At 46.2% G+C, this 21240-nt stretch overlaps 2 protein-coding genes across 2 annotated transcripts in view; one reads left to right on the plus strand and one right to left on the minus strand.

Annotated features, from left to right (window-relative positions):
- The window catches only part of TTC17 (tetratricopeptide repeat domain 17), a 458242-nt gene extending 451603 nt beyond the window's left edge, over positions 1 to 6639 (minus strand). Inside the window, exon 1 of the mRNA XM_085643464.1 lies at positions 6420 to 6639. Within this exon, the coding sequence (XP_085499590.1) occupies positions 6420 to 6545 (126 nt within the window). The 5' untranslated portion in view covers positions 6546 to 6639. The remainder of the gene's footprint in view (positions 1 to 6419) is intronic.
- An 83-nt stretch (positions 6640 to 6722) lies between these two features.
- LOC146859724 (uncharacterized) lies at positions 6723 to 17154 on the plus strand. The gene is made up of 2 exons (XM_085643465.1): positions 6723 to 8550; positions 16847 to 17154. The coding sequence occupies exons 1-2, from the start codon at positions 7350 to 7352 to the stop codon at positions 16870 to 16872; spliced, it is 1227 nt and encodes a 408-aa protein (XP_085499591.1). The 5' UTR covers positions 6723 to 7349; the 3' UTR covers positions 16873 to 17154.
- The last annotated feature ends 4086 nt before the right edge of the window (positions 17155 to 21240 follow it).

Genomic DNA, 21240 nt, shown 5'->3' on the forward strand with positions numbered 1-21240 from the left:
CTATTTCGTTTTTTGTTTTTTTTTACATTTTAATACATACAGACCAGGAAGAGAGATCTGCATTTGGCATAGTTCTGTGTTTAATGTGCAAGGCTGTGAAAGTCCAGACTTGGAAGCTGCACAAACGCACAGCTTTAACGTTTCTGTCAATCGACGAGGAACACGCCAGAAAAAAAACAGGCCAAGAGAAAGCACTGGCAAATTCAATAGTCCTGGGTTTAGTGTGCCAGCACAAACCTCATTTGTGTGTGCCCGTGCTGCATGCATGAGCGTGTTAAAAATCAGGTCTACATTACAAATGGGTGTGCTTGTGTACCTGCTTAGTGTATGTATTCACATGGTCAAAGAAAATGTCACGTACCTGTCTAATCACTTTGACAGTCTACCATGATACACAATCTATGTGTGCATCACTTTTAGTTCATAGTGCCTACTCCACATGAACTACACAACATGAACTATGTGCACTTTTGCCTCTTTATGGTAGGTGTATTAAAGTGTATGAATGTATCTGTGTTAATGTATGGGTTACATAGAGTGATAAATGCACTGTACGTGCACCTGAGTCACATTATGGAAATAAACAAGGTGTGTGTATATACTCTGGTAAGCACTGTGCATCAGTCACCACATGATGTGCGCTCCACAGTATAAAAACAGTGTGTTCACCTATGTCACCTTATTGGGGGTGTAGGATATAGAAAATGATACGCTGGTTACCAAGATGTGACGTATGCATGAAGTCACTCGGTGTTATTATAGTGGGCTGAACATAACTGGGTCACCAAATGTTTTATGCACAGCACTATAACTTCATTTGATCAGGCACAGCCATCCTGACCTGTATAATGTGCAGAGTGTGCATGTATAATGGTTTGTGCAGACACGTGCCGCTAAGTGCCAGAGAGTTTGAAGCTGCATAAACACTGTGGATGTAGCTTTGTTTCTACACAGTAAGTGTGCAGCAGTAAAAAGATACTAGTCAATATTTGCTGAGGCCCTGTGCCAGGGGAAAGCGACACAATCTTGCAAAGGTGTTTACTATCCAGTGCAAGAGGTGTTTTCTGCTGGAAAGGTGCCCAAGTCTCAGCGCAAAAACAACTTTGTGCTCATTGTGTCAAGAGGAAGTTTGTTGGGCAGTTCCGTGCAAATATTAAAAGTATGATAAGATACAGAGCCATGAATCAAAAACGAAGACCTCTGTGAAGCAGGCATTAACAACCATGTGGAGAATTCTTCCTTTGATATTGAGGACTCTACCTCTTGGAACAGGGTCAAGACTGATTAGCACTCGGCTGGATCCAAAATGAAGTGGCATAGCCAGGAAAAAGAGCGATGGGCTGAAATGCTGCCCCAATTGAATGCTAGAGGTTAGAAAAATTGAGAGCATTCCTCCCATCAGCTTCTGTGTATTTTTTATGACATAATAATCCACATTTGTAAAGCGCGAACAATCACCCGTGAGGGTCTCTAGGCGCTGGGGACCGTCGGGAAGATTATGCAAGCAATTGCCCAGAGTCACATGTTGCTGGGCTAATCTGCTGCTGGCACTGGAGATCGAACCATAATCCCCATATTCCAGAGACAGTCGCCCTGGCCACGGCGCCACACCTCTTCACCATCCTAACTGGCAAGGGCATTCCCAGACGTGGGTATCGTGACCACTACGACACTGGAACCAAGTTACACCAGACTGAAGAGACGCAATCACAATGTATCGGGCTGAGAGAGGAAGAAGAAATATTTCATGTTTTTGCTGTTTCAAACGTAGGAGGCAAGAAGGTAGTGGTTCTCTATTCCCATACTGATAGGTTTAGTTTCATACAGTATGTAGAGATGTCAGTGTGTTCCTTTTTACATCAAACATTGCTGACAATCTATGCAAAACTAACTAAGCTCTTAAAATATGCGATGAGAATACAAGAGAAATGGCACGAGTACTTTACTAGAAAAGAAGCTCCCTATCCGATATAGAATAAAAAGATTACAAGAAGATTGAGATAAACAAAAACATACAGTTGAGACAATGTTGCCAACTCTTGGTTGATAAAAGGTACTTGGGCAATCTATACTGTTAGCAATGTAGATACTTTTTTTTATATAAAAATGTATATATTGTGTGATTATACTTCCAAATTGAGAACCTTTAAAATAACATGGCAATAAGATACGGCAGCATCAAGTTACAGATCGAAGAAACATCTCTATAGCTTATACATAAATGAATGGAAAAACTCTCGGAATTGAGGTTAATGATCGCATGGAAATTGACAATACAAATATCAAAGTGATGCGTTAAATACATGTTAGAAAACAGTCCTGCTGCAGTACTGGGTCAAAATAAATATTCTGTACATTCTAGATCAAACGGCACAAAAATAAGCCATATTTCAATAGCAGCGTAGAAATACTGTACAGGCAGAGTAAATAGGCATACAAAATTATGTGTCGAAATCCTCACAAATACACTATAAAACACGTTAGTATCTAAAACCCCACATACAAATGTGCTATTATCATAGAAGATATGCATACAAAATGCTGTGCCAGTGATTAGTACCGAGTTAAATGTACACCTAAAATCATGTGTCGATGGTCAACACATATTTAGAAGATTTCATACAAAAGCAAGGAAAAAAATACGAATCATAGTAATTACATTAAATACTGTTTGAATAGCACTGTAAAAATCACCAAAACATATCTGAATCATAAATATTTATGAATGCAGCGTAAACAACAAGCTGATTCAGTGACCAGATTAGTACATATGACAATCATCTTTTAATGATAAAGAAGCTTGTAACTTGTAGACCTCTCAAGCCTACTGCCACCACGGAGATATAGATTCGGCTGCACTCTGCCACTTTTGTGCAAGCTAAACACCAAGGGCTGTTCGAAACCTCCAGGTTGAATTCTCTTAAATAATCGTAAACTGCATAAATGCGGGATACGGTTGGTATAATGGTCCCAAAGCCTAAAGCCAGGTGTTAGTTTGCTAACTAACAGGACATATAATAATAATAATACATAATTTTGACTACCATGGTAAAGTAAGAATAAAACATGTTTTTTGGGAGGTGCTGGGGGTGTATAAACCACATGCCAGATGCAATGAACACTCTGGATACAAAACGAATAACAGTTTTAGGAAGGAGGTGAATGCTAGTCGTATTAAAAATAAAAAGCATCCATGACATACAGCCCAAGGCTGAATCCACTGGTAGGATGAAAAGCTAACAGCCTCAGTGCTTAATTTTGTTTACAAAAGCCCTATTCCATTATTTCAAATAATACTTGTGTAATAACCTGTAGGGCACAATTGGTGCAATCCTCGATGAACAAGCTTTGTCTTGCATGATTATCCCTATTAAATGAAACAGGTTACTATCCTTAAATAGGTGTCCTGAGTGCCAGAAAATAACCTTACTGTACGTGTGGAAAAATTAAAAGTACTGTTTACTCGTTTAATAAGAAAAACAGAATTGGTGAATAGTCTAAATAAAATGGCCTTTATAGAAGGGGCATAATATTATTTAATGTAATAAGTAACAAATGTTATAGAAGAGTAGTTTACCTAGAGAAATACATTGTTCATACCCGGGTAATTATGAAAGTATGTCAAACTAAATAATGCAACATACAATTACATTGCCAGGTAACATTGGTTATTATGCCAAGAACAAACATACAATATAATTGGAGAACCCCTAATAGTAGTATTTCACCTGGTTATGGAATTACTTCCTATAATGAATGAGTGCCTAAATAAATATACGTGTGTGTCTTCAGCCAAATACCATCACACTAAGGGCAGGTACTTTGGTTAACAATATTTGTACTAAAATACGTTTATTTTGTTTGGTACAAATATTGTTCACCGGACTACCTGCCTTTATTATGATGTTATTTGGCTGAAGACCTATTTATTTAGGCACTCATCCATTATAGGAAGCAATTCCTTAACCCAGTAAAATACTTCTATCAGGGGTTTTCCACATATATAATATATACTCATTGGGTCTACCACGAAATTAGCCACAAATTATTTTCTTGCCAAGAGAGAGGCCCCAAATGAAACATTCATTTATATTCTGTCTACGCCACATGCAAAAACAGCAGTTGATGGACAGAATGCAGAACAATGTCATACATTCACCCCAGTACAGAGATCTGGGCCTAAATCCATCGTTTTTTTGCTCACCATGCCATTCCAGTTTGAACAAAGCCATATGCAAATCAGTCTTGACCCTGTGCCTCATGGGAACAGTCCAGCCTGAACTGCCGAGCCAGGTCCTCCCTGGACTGGAACCAAGCATCCTAGGACCGGTTTCGGGGTTTCACCCCTCTTCAGCCAGGCTAGCTTGATTACAGTGGCATGGAGAGCACGGGACTCACGCCTGAGCATACCCGTCCCCCTTGGGCTGACAAATGCAAAAACAACAGTTCATGGACACAATGCAGAACAATGTCATACATTCACCCCAGTACAGAGATCTGGGCCTAAATCCACCGGTCCTAGGATGCTTGATCCCGGTCCAGGGAAGACATGGCTTGGCAGTTCGGGTTGGACTGTTCCCATGAGGCACAGGGTCCAGACTGATTTGCATATGGCCATTTCTGAACTAGGGTGGCGTGGTGAGCAAAATAACAATGGATTAAACCCAGATCTGTGACTGGGGGTGAATGTTTTGCCAATGTGCAACATTCCGTCCATCATCTTGTATGTTTTGCTGTTCGCCCTATGTGGGAAGGGTATGCCCAAACGTGGGTCCCGTGCTCACTACGCCACTGGAGTCAAGCTATCCTGGCTGAATTGGGGTGAAACCCCGAAACCGTTCCTAGGATGCTTGATTCCGGTCATGGGAAGACATGGCTTGGCAGTTCGGGTTGGACTGTTCCCATGAGGCACAGGGTCAACACTGATTTGCATATGGCCATGTCTGAACTGGGGTGGCATGGTGAGCAAAATAACAATGGATTAAACCCAGATCTGTGACTGGGGGTGAATGTTTTGCCAATGTGCAACATTCCGTCCATCATCTTGTGTGTTTTGCTGTCTACTCCACAGTTAAAATACTACAGCATACATTACCATGATATCTGCAGGTTTGAGACTTTGAATATTGGCTTACGCAACATTTTTAGAGGGAGCAACTATTATCGAAAAGTATCAGAATTAATCATAGCAGGACAGCTCCATCTTTGGAGTACATGTGACTCATTTTTTTAAGAACTTATAGAGGAAAGCATGCAGACAAAGCAGATAACAGCGAAACAATGCAATTGTTCTAAATGACAACAACTGTCATATTAAACCATTGTATGACAGTTTTTAGTGTTATTCATTTCAGCACAGCTGTGAGGTTAGTGTCGCCGTAGACAACAGATGATATATCATTAAAAGGAATACATTCTCTAATAATTTAACAAACACCAACAATATCAGACTCAATAGATCGATAACATTACTACTTCAGCACATAAAGGCGACCAGTTTGAAAATGAGCTACAATGTGAATTAAATTGTTGCTGGGGCTATTCAAATGAAAATGACATCACATTATGTCATTAGAATACAAATGTGGCACCTTCGGTAACATACAGTTTTCTAACAATTCATTTCCAGACAGCTACGCTTTCATTACGAATAGAAATTTCTATAATTCACGTACAGCACAAAGTAAACTATGTCACTATTGGACAGCTTTGATGCCAGCTTATTGCAAGAATGCAAAGGGTCTTAATGCGGACCAAATGATTACTATGACTGGTTTGATGTAACAGAATGCTAAAACTAGACAACTCTGGAGAAAACATCTGAAAGCTATAAATTATGGCGGGTTGTCTATCGGGACGGCACGCGGTCCTTTTCTTCTAACAGGTTTATCTTAACATTATAACCTGACATTTGTAAAGGCGTTTCTTACAAAACAACATATAGAAAGTCATTACCCTATTATATTACACAAATAGTTTATTTTCTATATTAGAAGGCAGTGAGATACCAGTAGGTCTTTGAAGATTAGGTGTACCTCATTACGCCATTCGATCTAGGGACACACCGACTAGATCAACTTGCATTTCCCCTTGGCAACTGCTCTTCCAGGAGATCATTAGCCATTGGGTCACTTTGCTGTCACACTTGGGTACCTCCCCACTGTGGACTCACGCAATGCCTGAACATATGCTGCATCAAAGTACCCCTTTCCTTTACCCTGTCCACTCCCTAAATCCACTGTCCCTCAGCACCATGCTGTCCTGCACCCCGGGCTACAACTGAACAGGCCAGCCCCCATGTATACCCAGGCAGGCGCACTCTGCGTTGTGGCATGGGCTGTGACATCCCTCGGCTGGACCTTGCCCCCTGTGCCCCAGCGCTCTCCCCTCTCATATGGGCATTCTTATATCCGTCTGACCTGCTGTTGGATCTTGCCGTCTTCCGTCACTATCCAGTGCGTGGTGGCTTTACCAGGGACAGCCGCGATCAGGAAGGCACAGAACCCCAGTATCCACCCGCCGCTCCAACCCCAGGCCTCCGCCATCTTCAGTTCTCACTGTTGCCAGCCCTGACCCTGCTCCTGCAGCCGCCGCCACACTGCGCCGGAAGCGGAAGTAGGTGGCCACCGCCATCTCGGGAAGGTCAGAGACTGACAGCTCCCCTAGGCGGTGGCAGGCCGCTGAGGGAGAGCTGATATAGTCGCCATAATAGAACGGGTTCAATCTAGTTTTAATTCTAAGAAACAACTAGAGCGCAAAGTCGATGACGACAGTGTGCCCTCGTAGCCAGTAGACATGCACTTGAATATAATAGCTACAGAACCATTGTCTTTCATAGACTGCCTTGAACTGTGATTGCTATGGCCGATTTCCCCTGCAGAGATTGAATCAAAACTACCGTTTTTCTTTGCAATGTTTTATTGTGTTCCACGGTTCTTTTGTAATGTAGCTGGCTCTATTGTACAGCGCTCTGACACCTTCGGGTAATGTCCACGCTTTATACAAATGCACAAATAAATAAATGAAAATCAGCGCGGCGGGCCTAGGACAGAGCGACGCACTAGTTACCAGTGGGGAAGGTGGGGACACGCACCCCTTGTGGACGGAAGTCGCAGCACGCATGCGCCATGACCGCTTTCTATCTCCGCACCACGACGTTAACCGCCTTTTCGGAGGGTCTTGGCGGCGAAGAGGAGCAGTGAGGCGACGTTCGTTCGGTACCGCCGGGGCTCCCACAGTTTCCCTGGCGCACAAGGCAGGGTGCCGGGAACACGTTAACAGAAACGCCTGTAAACCCAGCGTATCAAAGGCTTAGAGGAGAGATCAAGCCCGCCTCGTCTCCCTCAGACATGTCCTCAGACTCGGATAGTGGGGCGGAGGAGGCGGCAATGGTGCCAGCCTGTGCCGGCAGCAGCTCCGAAGGGTTGAGTAAAAAGCCGTCTGCGAAGGATCAAGCCTCATGGTCTCAAATGGGCCGAAAGAGAAAAGCCCCGGGGGCAGTTTTATCTACTTTCGAGAAGTTGTTCTGGCACAAAGCTGGAGTAAGAACGACCAAACCACCCAGTCAGAAACGGCCGCGAGCGAACAAAGTCCCCAAACTCTCCAGGACTAGTTTCCTCCCTAGCGATCCCTCCGAGTCCTCGGGGACGGACGAGGAGGACGCGGGCATGCAGGACAAAAGATTGGAACAGACCTTGGAGGACAAGGAGGGAGGCGAATCGGTCATAGTGATCGAGGGCGAGACGGACGGGGAGGGGATGTTTAATCCCGAGTCCTTACCCAACCAACCCTGGTCGCACTGGACCCCCACCCCCAGAGTGGCCAAGTATTTGAGAGAAAGGCTGCGCAAGCCTTTAAGTAAAAACTTAAGGCAACGCCTCAAGAGAGAGTGCCCAAGACCCGCTGTTGACGGCAATGTGACGGTCACTCCTGACCTAGACCCCGCCATCACCAGCCTGGCAGAATCCACAAAGGATGCCCATAAGGGGCTTGAGCGTTCCTGGAAGGCCTGCCAGAATAAGCTCCTGGACGTTATGGGGCCTCTAGCAAAAATTCTTGAAATGTCCGAAACAGCCAAGGAAGCAGGTGAATTACTAGACCCCACTGTCCTATCAGGTTTGGCTCAAAGAGCTATATGCTTATTGGGTAACGCCAACTGCGCTCTGTCAGTGGAGCGCCGCAGATCAGTTTTAATTAACCTGGACCCTAAGTGGACGCCCCTTTGCCTGTTGGAGGCTGGTCCTGTGGCCAATGGTTTATTGTTTGGTAATCCTTTTGTCAAGGAATTAAAAAAATTAATTTCGATGGCCAGTGATGCAGGCAAAAAAGAGACGTCACAGAGCAATACGTTCCCTTCCCAGGCCTTTGGTCGTGCAGGTCGGAACCGGGGACGCGGGCCTTTTAGAGGTTACCATCACAATCCTGAGCGAGGACAGTATGAGAAACATGAAGATTCTGAGTCCTCCAGCTACAGTACTTTCTACCCTGCCAGAGGCAGGGGATCAGGAGCAAGACCATATGGAGGTCGAAGACGTGCTGGAAAGTTTGCAGGTGAGTGCAATTATTGTTCTCCAACAAAGGCGGACATAGAAAGGCTTAGGGCACAAAGACCGCAATAACAAACATAGAATATGATTCTAGAGCACTCAGAATCGGGTACACCTACCTCCGTTATTTCTTTTCTAACACAACGCAAAATTGTTAGAGACGATTTTAAAGTAGATCAAAAAGGTACAGTAGCAAATACTTTGTTACATCCCCGAAGATTTTTGAGCAAAACTCTTTTACTCCAAAAAAAATAGAAAAACAGTTATCATACACTTGTGCGGTCTTAGGGATTTTACTGTTCCTGTTGCATACAGGCAATTCAAGATGGAAATAAGTCATGTGATGGGAGATTTGTGAAGAAAACACATTCATGCTGTATCTGAATGGTGCATAGTTGAGACTGCCCATGTACAACCCCCCATGGTTGATTTCTGCATTTTTCAGACACCTTGGCCATGAGAGTTTACATGCATGCCCATTGAGCTTTCTGCAGCCCTGTGAATGTTCGCAAAGCTGCTCAAACTAGTCTCAGCATATTTGAGTACCCATAGCATCATACTCCTAATGTACATCAAAATTAATTTTGTATCTGAAAACCATCAGGGTAAAATATCAAGTCAAGATGGCTGGGAACGTTTTTGATGATTTAAGTTTTATGATAAATAAAGCTAAATCGGACTTAGTCCTTTAATTGAAAACATATATTTTTTGTACTTTTGTCATAAATGCAAAAGGAGCAGTCTTCTATCTTCCGTGGCGCAAAATTAGGAATATAGTCATGGAGAACTCTTTGCTTAAGGGAGCTAACCATGTTCTTATTCTCTTGGCAGTGCTCAGAGATTATATTCCCAGGCCCCTTATATTACTGGGCAATTTATAGGTTGAATATCAGGCACTTGCAGAGAGGTGTGTCTTAAGCAGAGAGCATATTGCAGTGAACCAATATTTGAGCATCTGCTGTGGTTAAAGAACATAAAACCGCTATATCTGGGTCTCTTTTGCATCTCATTGTAAAGACAACCAGCAGATGAGGCTGGTGTGCACAGATATTCAAAGATAAAGCTCCTACTTCACAATAATTGCCTAGAATGATATGTTCACTCCTTCGTTATGATGGCACTAGAATATGATGGTGCATCTTCCAACAAATGAATTGTGTCGACATTTGAGTAATTGCCTGGGAAACCGACTCCTGGGTTTTGCCAAAGTTTACCAAAGACTTATGGCGCTATGACCCGGACAAGCAGAATGTGACCAGTGCGGAGTATGTCTTACATAAACGGCATTTCATCGCTGCTTAGAAATCTCTGCACTTCAGAGATGAAAGCAAATGTAGAGTCAGAAAATTACAGGAGTGTGGCATTCCTACAGGTTGAACAAAGCCAAACCAAAGGGGATGATTGACGGAGTGTTGAACATTGCAAGCACTCACCCCCAGTCAACTGATCTGGGTTTAATCCATCATCGTTCTTTAGCTCACTCTGCCACCCCAGTTCAGACATGGCCATATGCAAATCAGTCTGACCCTGTTCCTCATGGGAACAGTCCAGCCCGAACTGCCAAGCCATGTCTTCCCTGGACCGGAAACAAGCATCCTGGGACCGGTTTCTGGCTAATCAGCCGTCCTACAGGTTGCCCAGAACACATTGTTTGGGGTCAAGGACAACAATTTATTTTCCTATGGCCTTCAGTCACATTGGTCTGTTCCCTCTACAACTCAAACACTTTTGCTCCCAGTTTACAGTATCACCACACGGACCTGTGAAAGGATGATCTGCCACAAAGTGAGGGATGGTATCTCTATGTATAAGTTCAGATATGTGTATATATGATTAATGTACAGCCTTTACTGTTTGGGCGAGTGGTCTACAGTAATGCAGTGAGCTTATCTTCAATCAATCAATCAAAGGCATTTATAACGCGCACTACTCACCCGGAGGGTCTCAAGGCGCTTGGGGGGGGGGGGGGGGGGGGGGGAGGGTCCGCTACTGCTCGAACAGCCAGGTCTTGAGCTTCTTCCTGAAGGAGAGGTGGTCTTGGGTCAGGCGAAGGTCTGGAGGGAGGGAGTTCAGGTCTTGGCGGCCAGGTGGGAGAAGGACCTTCCTCCTGTTGTCGCTCTTCGGATGCGGGGGACGGCGGCGAGGGCGTGACTGGTCGATCGGAGATGGCGTTTGGGAGCGTAGAAGTTGAGGCGGCTGTTGAGGTAACTCGGGCCTTGGTTGTGTAGGGCTTTGTGTGCGTGGGTGAAGAGCCGGAAGGTAATTCTCTTGTTGACCGGGAGCCAGTGCAGGTCTCTCAGGTGTCTGGAGATGTGGCTGTGTCTGGGGATGTCGAGGATGAGTCTCGCTGAGGCGTTCTGGATCCGCTGGAGTCTCTTCTGGAGCTTGGCGGTGGTTCCGGCGTAGAGGGCGTTGCCGTAGTCCAGACGGCTGGTGACGAGGGCCTGGGTGACCGTCTTCCTGGTCTCGGTGGAGATCCACCGGAAGATCTTACGTAGCATGCGCAGGATGTTGAAACAAGACGAGGAGACGGCGTTGACTTGTCTGGTCATGGAGAGGGAGGAGTCCAGGATGAAGCCCAGGTTGCGTGCGTGGACTGTCGGTTTGGGTGCGGTGCCCAGGGCGGGCGGCCACCAGGAGTCGTCCCAGGCGGAGGGCGAGGAGCCCAGGATGAGGACTTCCGTCTTGTCTGAGTTCAGTTTCAAGCGGCTGGTCGTCATCCATTCGGCTACGTCTTTCATCCCTTGGTGTAGGTTGGCTCTGGCGGTGGCGGGGTCGTTGGTGAGGGAGAGGATCAGCTGTGTGTCGTCGGCGTAGGAGATGATGTTGAGGTTGTGTTGGCGTGCGATGGCCGCAAGGGGCCTCATGTAGACATTGAAGAGGGTGGGGCTGAGCGAGGAGCCTTGGGGAATGCCACAGATGACTTCTGTTGCTGCAGATCTGAACGGGGGTAGGCGAACTCTCTGTGTCCTTCCAACGAGGAAGGAGATGATCCAATCCAGTGCCTTCTCCTGGATTCCGACATTGTTGAGGCGCTGCACTAGGGTGCGGTGGCACAGTGTCGAATGCCGAGGAGAGGTCTAGGAGGATGAGGGCCGCTGTTTCTCCGTTGTCCAGCAGGGCTCGGATGTCATCGGTGGCAGCGACGAGGGTGGTTTCGGTGCTATGGTTGGCCCGAAAGCCAGACTGTGAGGGGTCGAGGGATCCGTTCGTCTCGAGGAAGGCGGCCAGCTGCTTGTTGACTGTCTTCTCGATGACTTTGGCTGGAAACGGGAGGAGCGAGATGGGGCGGAAGTTCTTGAGTTCGGTGGGGTCCGCTGTTGGTTTCTTTAGTAGAGCGCTGAGATCGGCGTGCTTCCAGCTGTCCGGGAAGGTGGCGGTGTCGAAGGAGGTGTTGATGATGTCCCGCAGGTGGGGTGCGATGACAGCGTCGGCCTTGTTGAAGACGTGGTGAGGGCAGGGGCCGGTTGGGGATCCGGAGTGGATGGAGTTCATCGTGCGGATGGTGTCTTCGGTGTTGATCGGTGTCCTGGCGCTGAGGGTGGTGGTGGGGGGCGTTGGTGCGGTCGTGGGGGGCGTTGTTTGTGTGCTGAAGCTGTTGTATATGTCAGCGATCTTGTTGTGGAAGTACGAGGCGAAGGAGTTGCAGAGGTCTTGCGATGGGGTGATGTCGTTGTTTCCGGCGTTGGGGTTGGAGAGCTCTTTCACGATGTTGAAGAGTTCCTTGCTGTTGTGTGCGTTGTTGTCCAGGCGGTCCTTGAATGCTGTTTTCTTGGTGGCGTGGATCAGTTGATGGTGCTTTCGGGTGGCGAGCTTGAGGGTAGTTATGTTATCCGGTGTTGGGTCTCTTCTCCAGGCTTTCTCGAGGGCTCGGCAGTTCTTCTTGGAGCATTTGAGTTCGTCGGTGAACCAAGGGGCCTTCTTGCTGCCGGGTCTGCTGGGCGGGGTCCTCAGAGGGGCGAGTTCGTCCGCGCAGTTGCTGATCCACTTCGTGAGGTTGTCGGCGGCCTGGCTGGGGTTCGCTGAGCTGGCGGGAGGGTGCTGGCTCAGGGATGCGGCGAGTTGGTCGGCTGTGATCTTGTTCCAGCTTCTTCGTGCAACCTGTGGCTGGTAGTGGTGGATCGTGGTCCTTCTGAAGCTGAAGTGGATGCAGCTGTGGTCCGTCCAGTGGAGTCCGGTGGCGTGGCTGAAGACTATGTCCTTGCTGGATGAGAAGACGGCGTCGAGTGTGTGTCCGGCGAGGTGGGTGGGGGTGGTACCAGCTGCTTGAGTCCGAGGTTGTCAAGCAGGGTAGTGGTGTTGCGGTCGTTGTCGTTCTCCAGGTGGAAGTTGAGGTCCCCGAGGAGGATGTAGTCAGCGGAGGGGAGGGCGTGCGGGCTGATGAAGTCGGTGATGTCTTCGCTGAATGGTGTGCGGGGTCCCGGGGGTCGGTAGATCAGGGTGCCTCTGAGGGTGGTCTTGGGGTCGGTGTGGATCTGGAAGGGCAGGTGTTCGGCGGTTGTCAGGGTGTCGTCGGTGTTGGTCGTGATGCGGATGGTGTTCCTGTGGATGATGGCGATGCCTCCTCCGGTCTGGTTGCCGCGGTCGCTCCGGGTGATCTTGTAGCCCTCTGGGATGGCGATGTCTGGCGCTGAGGAGGCGTTCATCCATGTTTCCGTGAGGAAGGCGACACCTGGGGCTGTGGTGTCGAGCAGGTTCCAGAGCTCGACGGCGTGTCTGTGGACGGAGCGGGTGTTGAGCAGGATGCACTTCAGGTGGTTGCTGCTGGTGTTCTCGACGGCGTGTCTGTGGACGGAGCGGGTGTTGAGCAGGATGCACTTCAGGTGGTTTGCTGCTGGTGTTCGGCTTGGTGAGTGTTGGTGCAGTGCAGGTCCGGATGCAGGTGAACTTGCAGGAGTGGCAGCTGAAGGGTCCGTGGGTGCGTCTCGGGGTGGCTCGGTAGCATCCTGGGATTCGGCCGGAGTTGAGTGCGTTGAGGGTGGCGGCGTCGTAAGTCCGGCGGGTGGGCTGGGGTCTGCGGGGGCCAGGGGTCCTGACGCGGGGTGCGGACGGGCGTAGACGGGCTTACCTTTGGCGCACCTTCGGCGCTCAATCGGTGCTCCCGCTGCGCGCGTCCGCCGCGCGGTCGCTCAGGGGGCGTCCTAAAAAGGGAGCCGGGAGGGAGGGTCCGCTGGGAGCGCGGGGGCCAATCGGCGGGGGGGCGGGTCGCGGCAGGGAACGGCGGGAAAACCTATGCGGGCTTGGTGGGCGGCCCTGCGGCGGCTGGGGCGCCGGGGATCCGAGGTCGGGCAGGCAGCAGGTAAGGGAGCAGGCGGGCAGCGTGGGGGCGACCAGGCCGTGGAGGGCACAGTGGTCGCTCCTGAGCCGAGGTCTGGGTCACTTTAAGAAGGGAGCCGGGAGGGAGGGTCCGCTGGGAGGCAGGGAGCGCGGGGGCCAATCGGCAGGCGGGGTCGCGGCAGGGAATGGCGGGAAAACCTATGCGGGCTTGGTGGGCGGCGGCTGGGGCGCCGGGGATCCGAGGTCGGGCAGGCAGCAGGTAAGGAGGCAAGCAGAGCAGGCGGGCAGCGTGGGGGCGACCAGGCCGTGGAGGGCGCAGTGGTCGATCTTGAATTACTGGCAGTGATTCCAGTTTAAAGACGTGTACATGTTTTTGTAAGATATAGCAATTTGAGGCTACTTACAGATCATATGCAAATTCGTTTATAAGCATGAAAGCAAGTGTTGTGATTCTTTGCTTTCGGAATAAAATGTACACGAAAAAATGCAACGTGAGTGAAAAACGTTTTGCTTCACTACAGTGCAACTTTAAATATTCTCTCTCTGAGGCATCACTTAGTCAAACATGCTTGATTTGTGCTAGTATACAGAAAGATTGTTGAACCGCAAGAGACATGAAAATAAATTGGGGGCAATTCTTGAAGAAAGTCACAAAAGGGCACATTGATTGATATATATATTTACATTTTCCAGCTATTCACCAGTTTGCAGAATTGTGCCTGGATGGTCGGTACTCTGAGTAAACTGTTGTGGATTCAATTTCTCATATGAAAATATAAAGATATAAAGGTGCATAATTGGTCTTGCAAAAATCTGCTGAGCAATTAGAAATCCACTTTCCCTACACTCCATTTTGTACCCACTGCTCTTGTCAGGAGTACAATTTCAACTTTCTCCAGTGTGGGAAAACATTGGAGATGAGGTACTGAATACTGTGATATGTTAGTTTGTGGATGTGCACACTAACACGGAATTACAGCTCTGGAACTACCGCTCCCAGCCATTGTATGTAGATTTGTGAAAAGGAGGCTAAGTCAGACCGTTACTGGATACCACACGCTGATATTAAATGCGCCTCGACACAATTGGATGCAGTATTATCAGCAATTTATTTAGCCGAGATATCTGCGGTGGATAGCACAACTTTGGGTACGTTTGTAGACATTAAATCGAGTTGTGCTTTGGAACCTTTATTGGGACTTTTTTCCATTTCTTTAGACAGGAAATTGTTTTTCTAATTCAGTGTAGGATCTCTCCATCTAAGATCTTACACAAAGAATCTGATGACGTGTCCCATTTGTAAGGAAACTATCCCCCATGTATTGATTGCCTGCCCAGCTTCTGTAGGCCCTCATAAGAAATGGCTCGCACCCATAAGTAAATGTTTAAGGACACGATGTAGCTACGTAGCGTTGAGAATCTTAAGGACAGATTCCCAGCCCATGTTCGGTTGCCAAGTGTTTGGGGCGGATGTGTGCCTTAAGTCATAAGAAGATTGCTGATAGCACTCTTTGTAATCGCACTGATACATAAACCGTTATCGGCAGTGTCTCTGTGGGTTACATTTTTATGTACATGTAGTATGTATTTATCAAAAAATGTATTTCCTGGCCTGCAGTCTGCCTTACTATGTTAAGCAGATGTTGTTATATGCTGTATCTTTTATTAATTTCCATTGTATGCTGCGATGCTTGGGCTTTCATACATGGATATTTTTATGGTTATTGTACATTTTAGCATTTATATTTTTATCGGATGTGTATTTTAATTGCTTTTATGACAATATAAGTCGAAATAAAGCTATTGAAATGAAGCGATATTACTATAGCTCTGATATAAAGAGAACACTGCCAAAAGGGATGAGAGGATTTTTTTTAAACATGAAAAGTAGATTTCTGAAGCATTTATTCCCACTAGACCAGTATTGTATGGTATTTGAGGTCCATAACCAAATTACGTATGTACAAAGAACAAAAGTATCAACTCTTAAGTCTAATTTTTGACAGCACAGCTAAAAATCCATGTAGATGGAGTATGGGAACAGCCCCTTTCAACCACTGGCTTTTTATCTCCGCCTCCATTTATCTACAAAAGTGGCGGGGGCTTGGACCACAACAAATATTAAGTGCCACAAACAAGATGGTCTGCCTCATGTTTGCAACATGATCGCCATTCCTTTTCAACAGATTTAGTACAAGTTATGAACTTGTCTATTCTTGCTGTCAGTGAGTAGGTATACCTCTCAAACCCTCTCCCAGTCCCCCCCCCCCCCTTGTGTATAGGTTACAAAAATAGTACTGGTCAGGAGGCTTCCAGCTAGCAAATACTTACATACGTGGGAGATTACCATAACTTTGACATGGTTTCTGAGATTGCCACCTAATTAGATTCTAACAGAAAAACAGATCTCCTATAAGCTTACTATTTTGTTGTGCTTTATTTGCTACACGAGGACTTATGATGCAAGAGCCTTGGCATCTATCCCAACGTTTTTTTAATGAATTTCCCAGCTGACCTAAATTTGTGTGTAGTCTTGCCTCAAAGGTGCATCACGCAGAACATTTGACAAAATGCTCAACCACAACTTGCAGTTGTGCCCAGGAAAATGTAACTCTGGTTCCTCCCTTCTCTAACAAGGTGAGTGAGATGGCAAACAGCCGGTAGCTAATGTTTGGTGCCTATCCACTGGAGGTGCTATGGCCTAAAAAGTGGTGTTAGTAGGTTCTAGATGGAAGGATATTTGAGGGTTGTGGAATTTCAGCTTAAAAAAAAAAGTGTTCTGTGACTGGCATTGCCTCGTTGGTGGTGAGTAAGCTTTAACAAAAAGTAATGCTTTCGTATGAATCCCCACATTTAAAGCTGATTTTCCTGGCTGTCATGAAGGAAAACTCATAATTCTGTTAGGACACAGAGGCAAATATTGTCCTACACATAAAATAGTTAATAACTGTCAGTCTTTCAGTTGGTTCACAATGGTATTATTCTTATTTGAAAATTAATTAAAATTGTTGTCCATTGTCTAGGATTTGCCCCAGAAGAAATTTTTTAAGAAGACATACCTCATGCTGAGACGATTCGAATCAGATTTCATTCGTGTCAATCGTGGGATCAATATCCAGTGAAAGAAGTGGCACAAAGAAGATACTGACACTGTTCACAAAGAACTATTCTCATTAGTGCTTTTAGTCACATGTTGTTTGTTACTGACACATGCTCAAGAATTGGGCCTGTAAGATACTTTACGGGTGTGTTTTTTTTTTTTTTTTTTATTTTTTTTTACTGTTTCAATGGACTGCCGTTAGAAGTAAAGACATCTCCAACTCCAGCATAACCCTCTCCTTGTTTTGTTCCTTTACAATAGCTATGAAAATCAGAATGTGCTTGTGAGCATAGGTATTCCTATGTTCACACCTCTCCTCCACCCCAGAGTTTTCCCCCACACAGGCATGGGGGTTCTCATTTACTTTTCATGCTCCAGCTCTGTATTACTGGGCAAAGGATATGTTTTTTGCTGTTTTTTGGCACTCGAGTTAGGTTAGAACATTTGTAAATGCCACTTCCAGTCTGTCCTAGTTTTTTATCCAACAAAACTTTGTATCCTGGGTCTTCTACTTTCAATTTGCTCTTTAAAAATTGGGGATTAAATGTCTTGCATGTTACAAAAAGTTGAGGTCGTTTAAGACTGAACCATGGTATGGGTCAATTTCCCAGTTATGTCACAATAACAAGTTTGTAATTTTGCTGTTTGGAGGCAAGTTGCACTCTTAACTGGAATTAGAATAGTAAGTTAGCCATTTAGCATAATCGCACCTGTAAAGAGCCATGAGTTGTTGAGATAAGGGAACCCTTTATTGTCTCTTTTATAGGTTCGTCATCAGCAGTCCGTGTTTTGGACTGTAAAACGTTTATAAACACTTTTTATTGCATTTTAAAGTAGCTATCCTATTGCTGCTCACGTTTCCACTGAGAGAGAGCTATGGGTAGAATGTCTCTCAGAATTTTGGGGACAGTGCCCCATTTCATGGGCTTGTCCTCAATTCTGTTGTTTCTGGAGACGTTTGTTGGAAGCTGGTTCGTTATATAGTGGACCAAAACAAGGTACACTGTGTAAAGCAGGCTTCTCCAACGAGTAGCTTGGAAGCTACTGATAGCTCTCCATCTATCTGTCAGTAGCTCTTCTATGTGCATCTCAGCCTTCTAAATTTGAACTGTTTGCTTGGTTGAATTAACATATGTATGACACAGTAGTTTATTCTAAGATGAACATGTGTATTTTAAGAACTCATAAGCTGATGTTTGGAGAAGAATAGTTGAATTTCCAAAATCTATTATAAAGGTGATTTGTGAGTAAAAATAATGAGCAAAGCATTATTTCCAGGGCCCCTGGCATTAAGCAATTATGAAGCAGTGGCAAGTCTCACATAATTATAGATTTTTCTTATTTGCTACATAATCTATCATTGGCAGCACAATCTGCTGACTTATAAAAAAAAGTTTTCTTTCTAGCACAGTTGGTTCAAAGGTTACTCAAAATAGAGCAACCTGTTTCAGCGTAGTGGAATGCCCTTTGCAAAGGTTGACTGGTCACCTTTCTGTTGCTTATTGCTATATTTGGGTGCTAAACAAATGCCCAGGTAGTGTTAATATTTTAAATATGACAAAATAATGTAGTAATACTATCATGAAATGTACCGCAATAAGTCGCATAATTTTCCTATTTGGGCTGCATAATTTCTTCAAACCTGCTGCCCAATTCCAGTGGCCTTTATAACTAATTAATTTCAAAAATGTTTTATTGGTTGTTTCTAAATAAAGCAGTACATACAATACTTAAAATGAAAGGACACAAGGAATAGACGTGAAAATAAACAACAAGGAGACAATAAATGAAAAGAAAAGCAGATGTCCCCTGGTATTCAGGTTGGTATGGCGGTACATCACATTTTAAACACCTGTAGTGCCAGGCGTAGTATCATAAAGGCCACTGAGGAGATTAACAATGACAAGAAGTGTATCAATATAATCAGCAGGGAAAACCATAGCTCCGGGTCCAGAACAACTTGGGTATCGGTCTTAAACTAATGGACTCCAGAGTAATGCCACTAGTCTGGAGAAGCGAACACTAGTGTAAGTAGTCCATGGGGAGGATTAGTTTGTCACGCTTAGTGTGGTTCATGGTGGTTTGTGTGAGCTAAAGTAGCGATCAAGAGTGTCCCACATATGTCTGGTAGAAGGTTTCCACGGTGAGTTCTGGAGAGTTACGTTGTCAGCCCCACTTAGGTTAGTGACCCAGTTTAACCAGCATTTAAAGGAAGCTTTGCGCGTGTCTTTCCAATTGTTGAGTATAATCTTAACCGCTGCTATTAGGAGTAGGTCTAGAAGTGCCCTATAGTTTTCATTCCGTGACTCTGCTCTGAGGAAACCGAATGCTAATGTCGATAGATCTCTACTAGGGGAATATGAGAAGAGGTTAGATATGAACTCAAAGACCTTATCCCAGAAGGGTATCACGCATTCGCACTGGATTAATAAGTGATCTAGGTCACCTACTTTGTCATCACAATTCCAGCAGATGGGATCCTCCCGGATTTTGTGTAAGTGGAGTCGGGCTGGTGTCCAGTAGGCCTTATGTAGTAACCAGAACCTCGCCTGGAAGAGTGCTGGACTGATCTTATTTCTCATGACTGAGTTCCAAGTTTTGGACCAGCCCGTCTCCGAAATCGGAGAAGAGGAGTGGCTTGGACGGCAGCGGTAATGGCTGCCTGAACCTGTCGCTCGGCACTCGGAGGAGCGATTCAGGCTGCAATCGACCAGTTTTCACCCCATAATGCCATCAATCAATAATAGCATTTATAAAGCGCACTACATACCCGTGAGTGTCTCAAGGCGCTAGGGGGGGGACGCTGCTACTGTTGAAGAATACTTTGTGATCAAGCTTTTCCGGATTGAACGCTTAGGCCTTTTATAACTAATATGATTACCTTTTGGACATTTTGGAATCTGCATTCCAAATTGACAGCCTTTTTGGGTCTCGCGTACGCAGCGCGCATGCGCTGTATAGGAGGGGGGCCTTTTGGAATCGATCAGCATTTTGGCAAAAACTTGCATGTTTTGCATTGCTTTCTATTGCAACGCATGCGCGTTTGTCGTTTCTCTTGCGTGAGCGAGCTTTGGCACCATCTGTTTGTAATTATCTTGAAAACAGATTTTGCGCCCCTGCTCACTCCCGCAAGGGAAACACTGTGCAAGTCTCGCTCGTTCTGGGAAGGGGTGAATGGGTCTGTGCCAGTTGAAGGTGCAAAATTAGGACAGCGGGGCCACTCTGGAAGTGGGTGTCTGCGGTTCTGACATCCCTCGACAGCTGCTTGGACTCATTGCAGTGGGAATCCGGAGGACTCTCACTGGCTCGGTTTGCCGCAAGGGGTCTGGTACCCTGGGTATTGCTCCTGCATGGCTCCCGTTTGCACTCGTGTCCCTCACTTGTTGGGGTGGACATATCTGACCATCAGGAGCACAGGGTCCTCTTCCTGGAAGGCTGTTGCGTCAGACTGGCCGGGGAGTGGCAACTCTGTAAATTGGACTTTGCGTTTTTGGTGCCTGCGGCCTGCAGGGGAGCAGCTCCTCTTCTCCAAGTGAGATTACTGGCAATGTACGAAGAGCTGGCAGTCTCATGGTTCTTGGAAGCTGATCAGCTGCAGGGCGAGTCACTGGTCACATTTGGCGCCAAAAGTAAACCGCAGTCTTCAGTTCTCGCAGCGCTTCTTTGTCATCTTCTTGATCCATCCAATCTAAGTTCCTGGTGTCATATGTGCTACCTAAATACTCAATTTAATGGTGTTACGGGGAGTGACAGTAGCCAATGGGCTGCTTACCTTTAGGGTGTTTACACCCTCCATAAGACCACTTCCTATTAGAAGTGGGCGTAACCCTCACCCAGAGAGCCTAACTCAACCAAAACTAAAATGGTGAAATTCTAAAACTCATGTCCACATCAGGTAGCCCACCTTTGGGGTGGAACTAGCCTGAGAAGGGAACACGCCTCCTGAGTAGCTAATTTTCTCACCTGTCCTGGTGCCAAATGATCCCAGTGTTGGCATTTCCCCCGTCAGGGAAAGCAGGGGTTCGCATTTCTACGGCAGGAGAGTCCTTCGAAGCCTCTTGCCTTGATATGCTGATCACTTAGCCATCCTGCTTGGAGGAGAAGATAATACCTCCGGCCGGAGCAGGCATTCTATCTGCCCTGGGAGAGCACGGACTTTGACCTGCAGGGTTCATAAACTGGTCTGTGGTGGCAGGCTGGTCTACACCAGTCAGCCAGCACACTAGTAGTCGGTAGGTTTTCAGGGGCATCTCTAAGGGGCCCTCTGGGTGCATGTATTAATAAATCCCTCACAGGAATCGGTGTGGGTTCATTAAT

Source organism: Triturus cristatus, chromosome 3_1 (genome assembly GCF_964204655.1).
Source record: "Triturus cristatus chromosome 3_1, aTriCri1.1, whole genome shotgun sequence".
Lineage (NCBI taxonomy): Eukaryota > Metazoa > Chordata > Amphibia > Caudata > Salamandridae > Triturus > Triturus cristatus.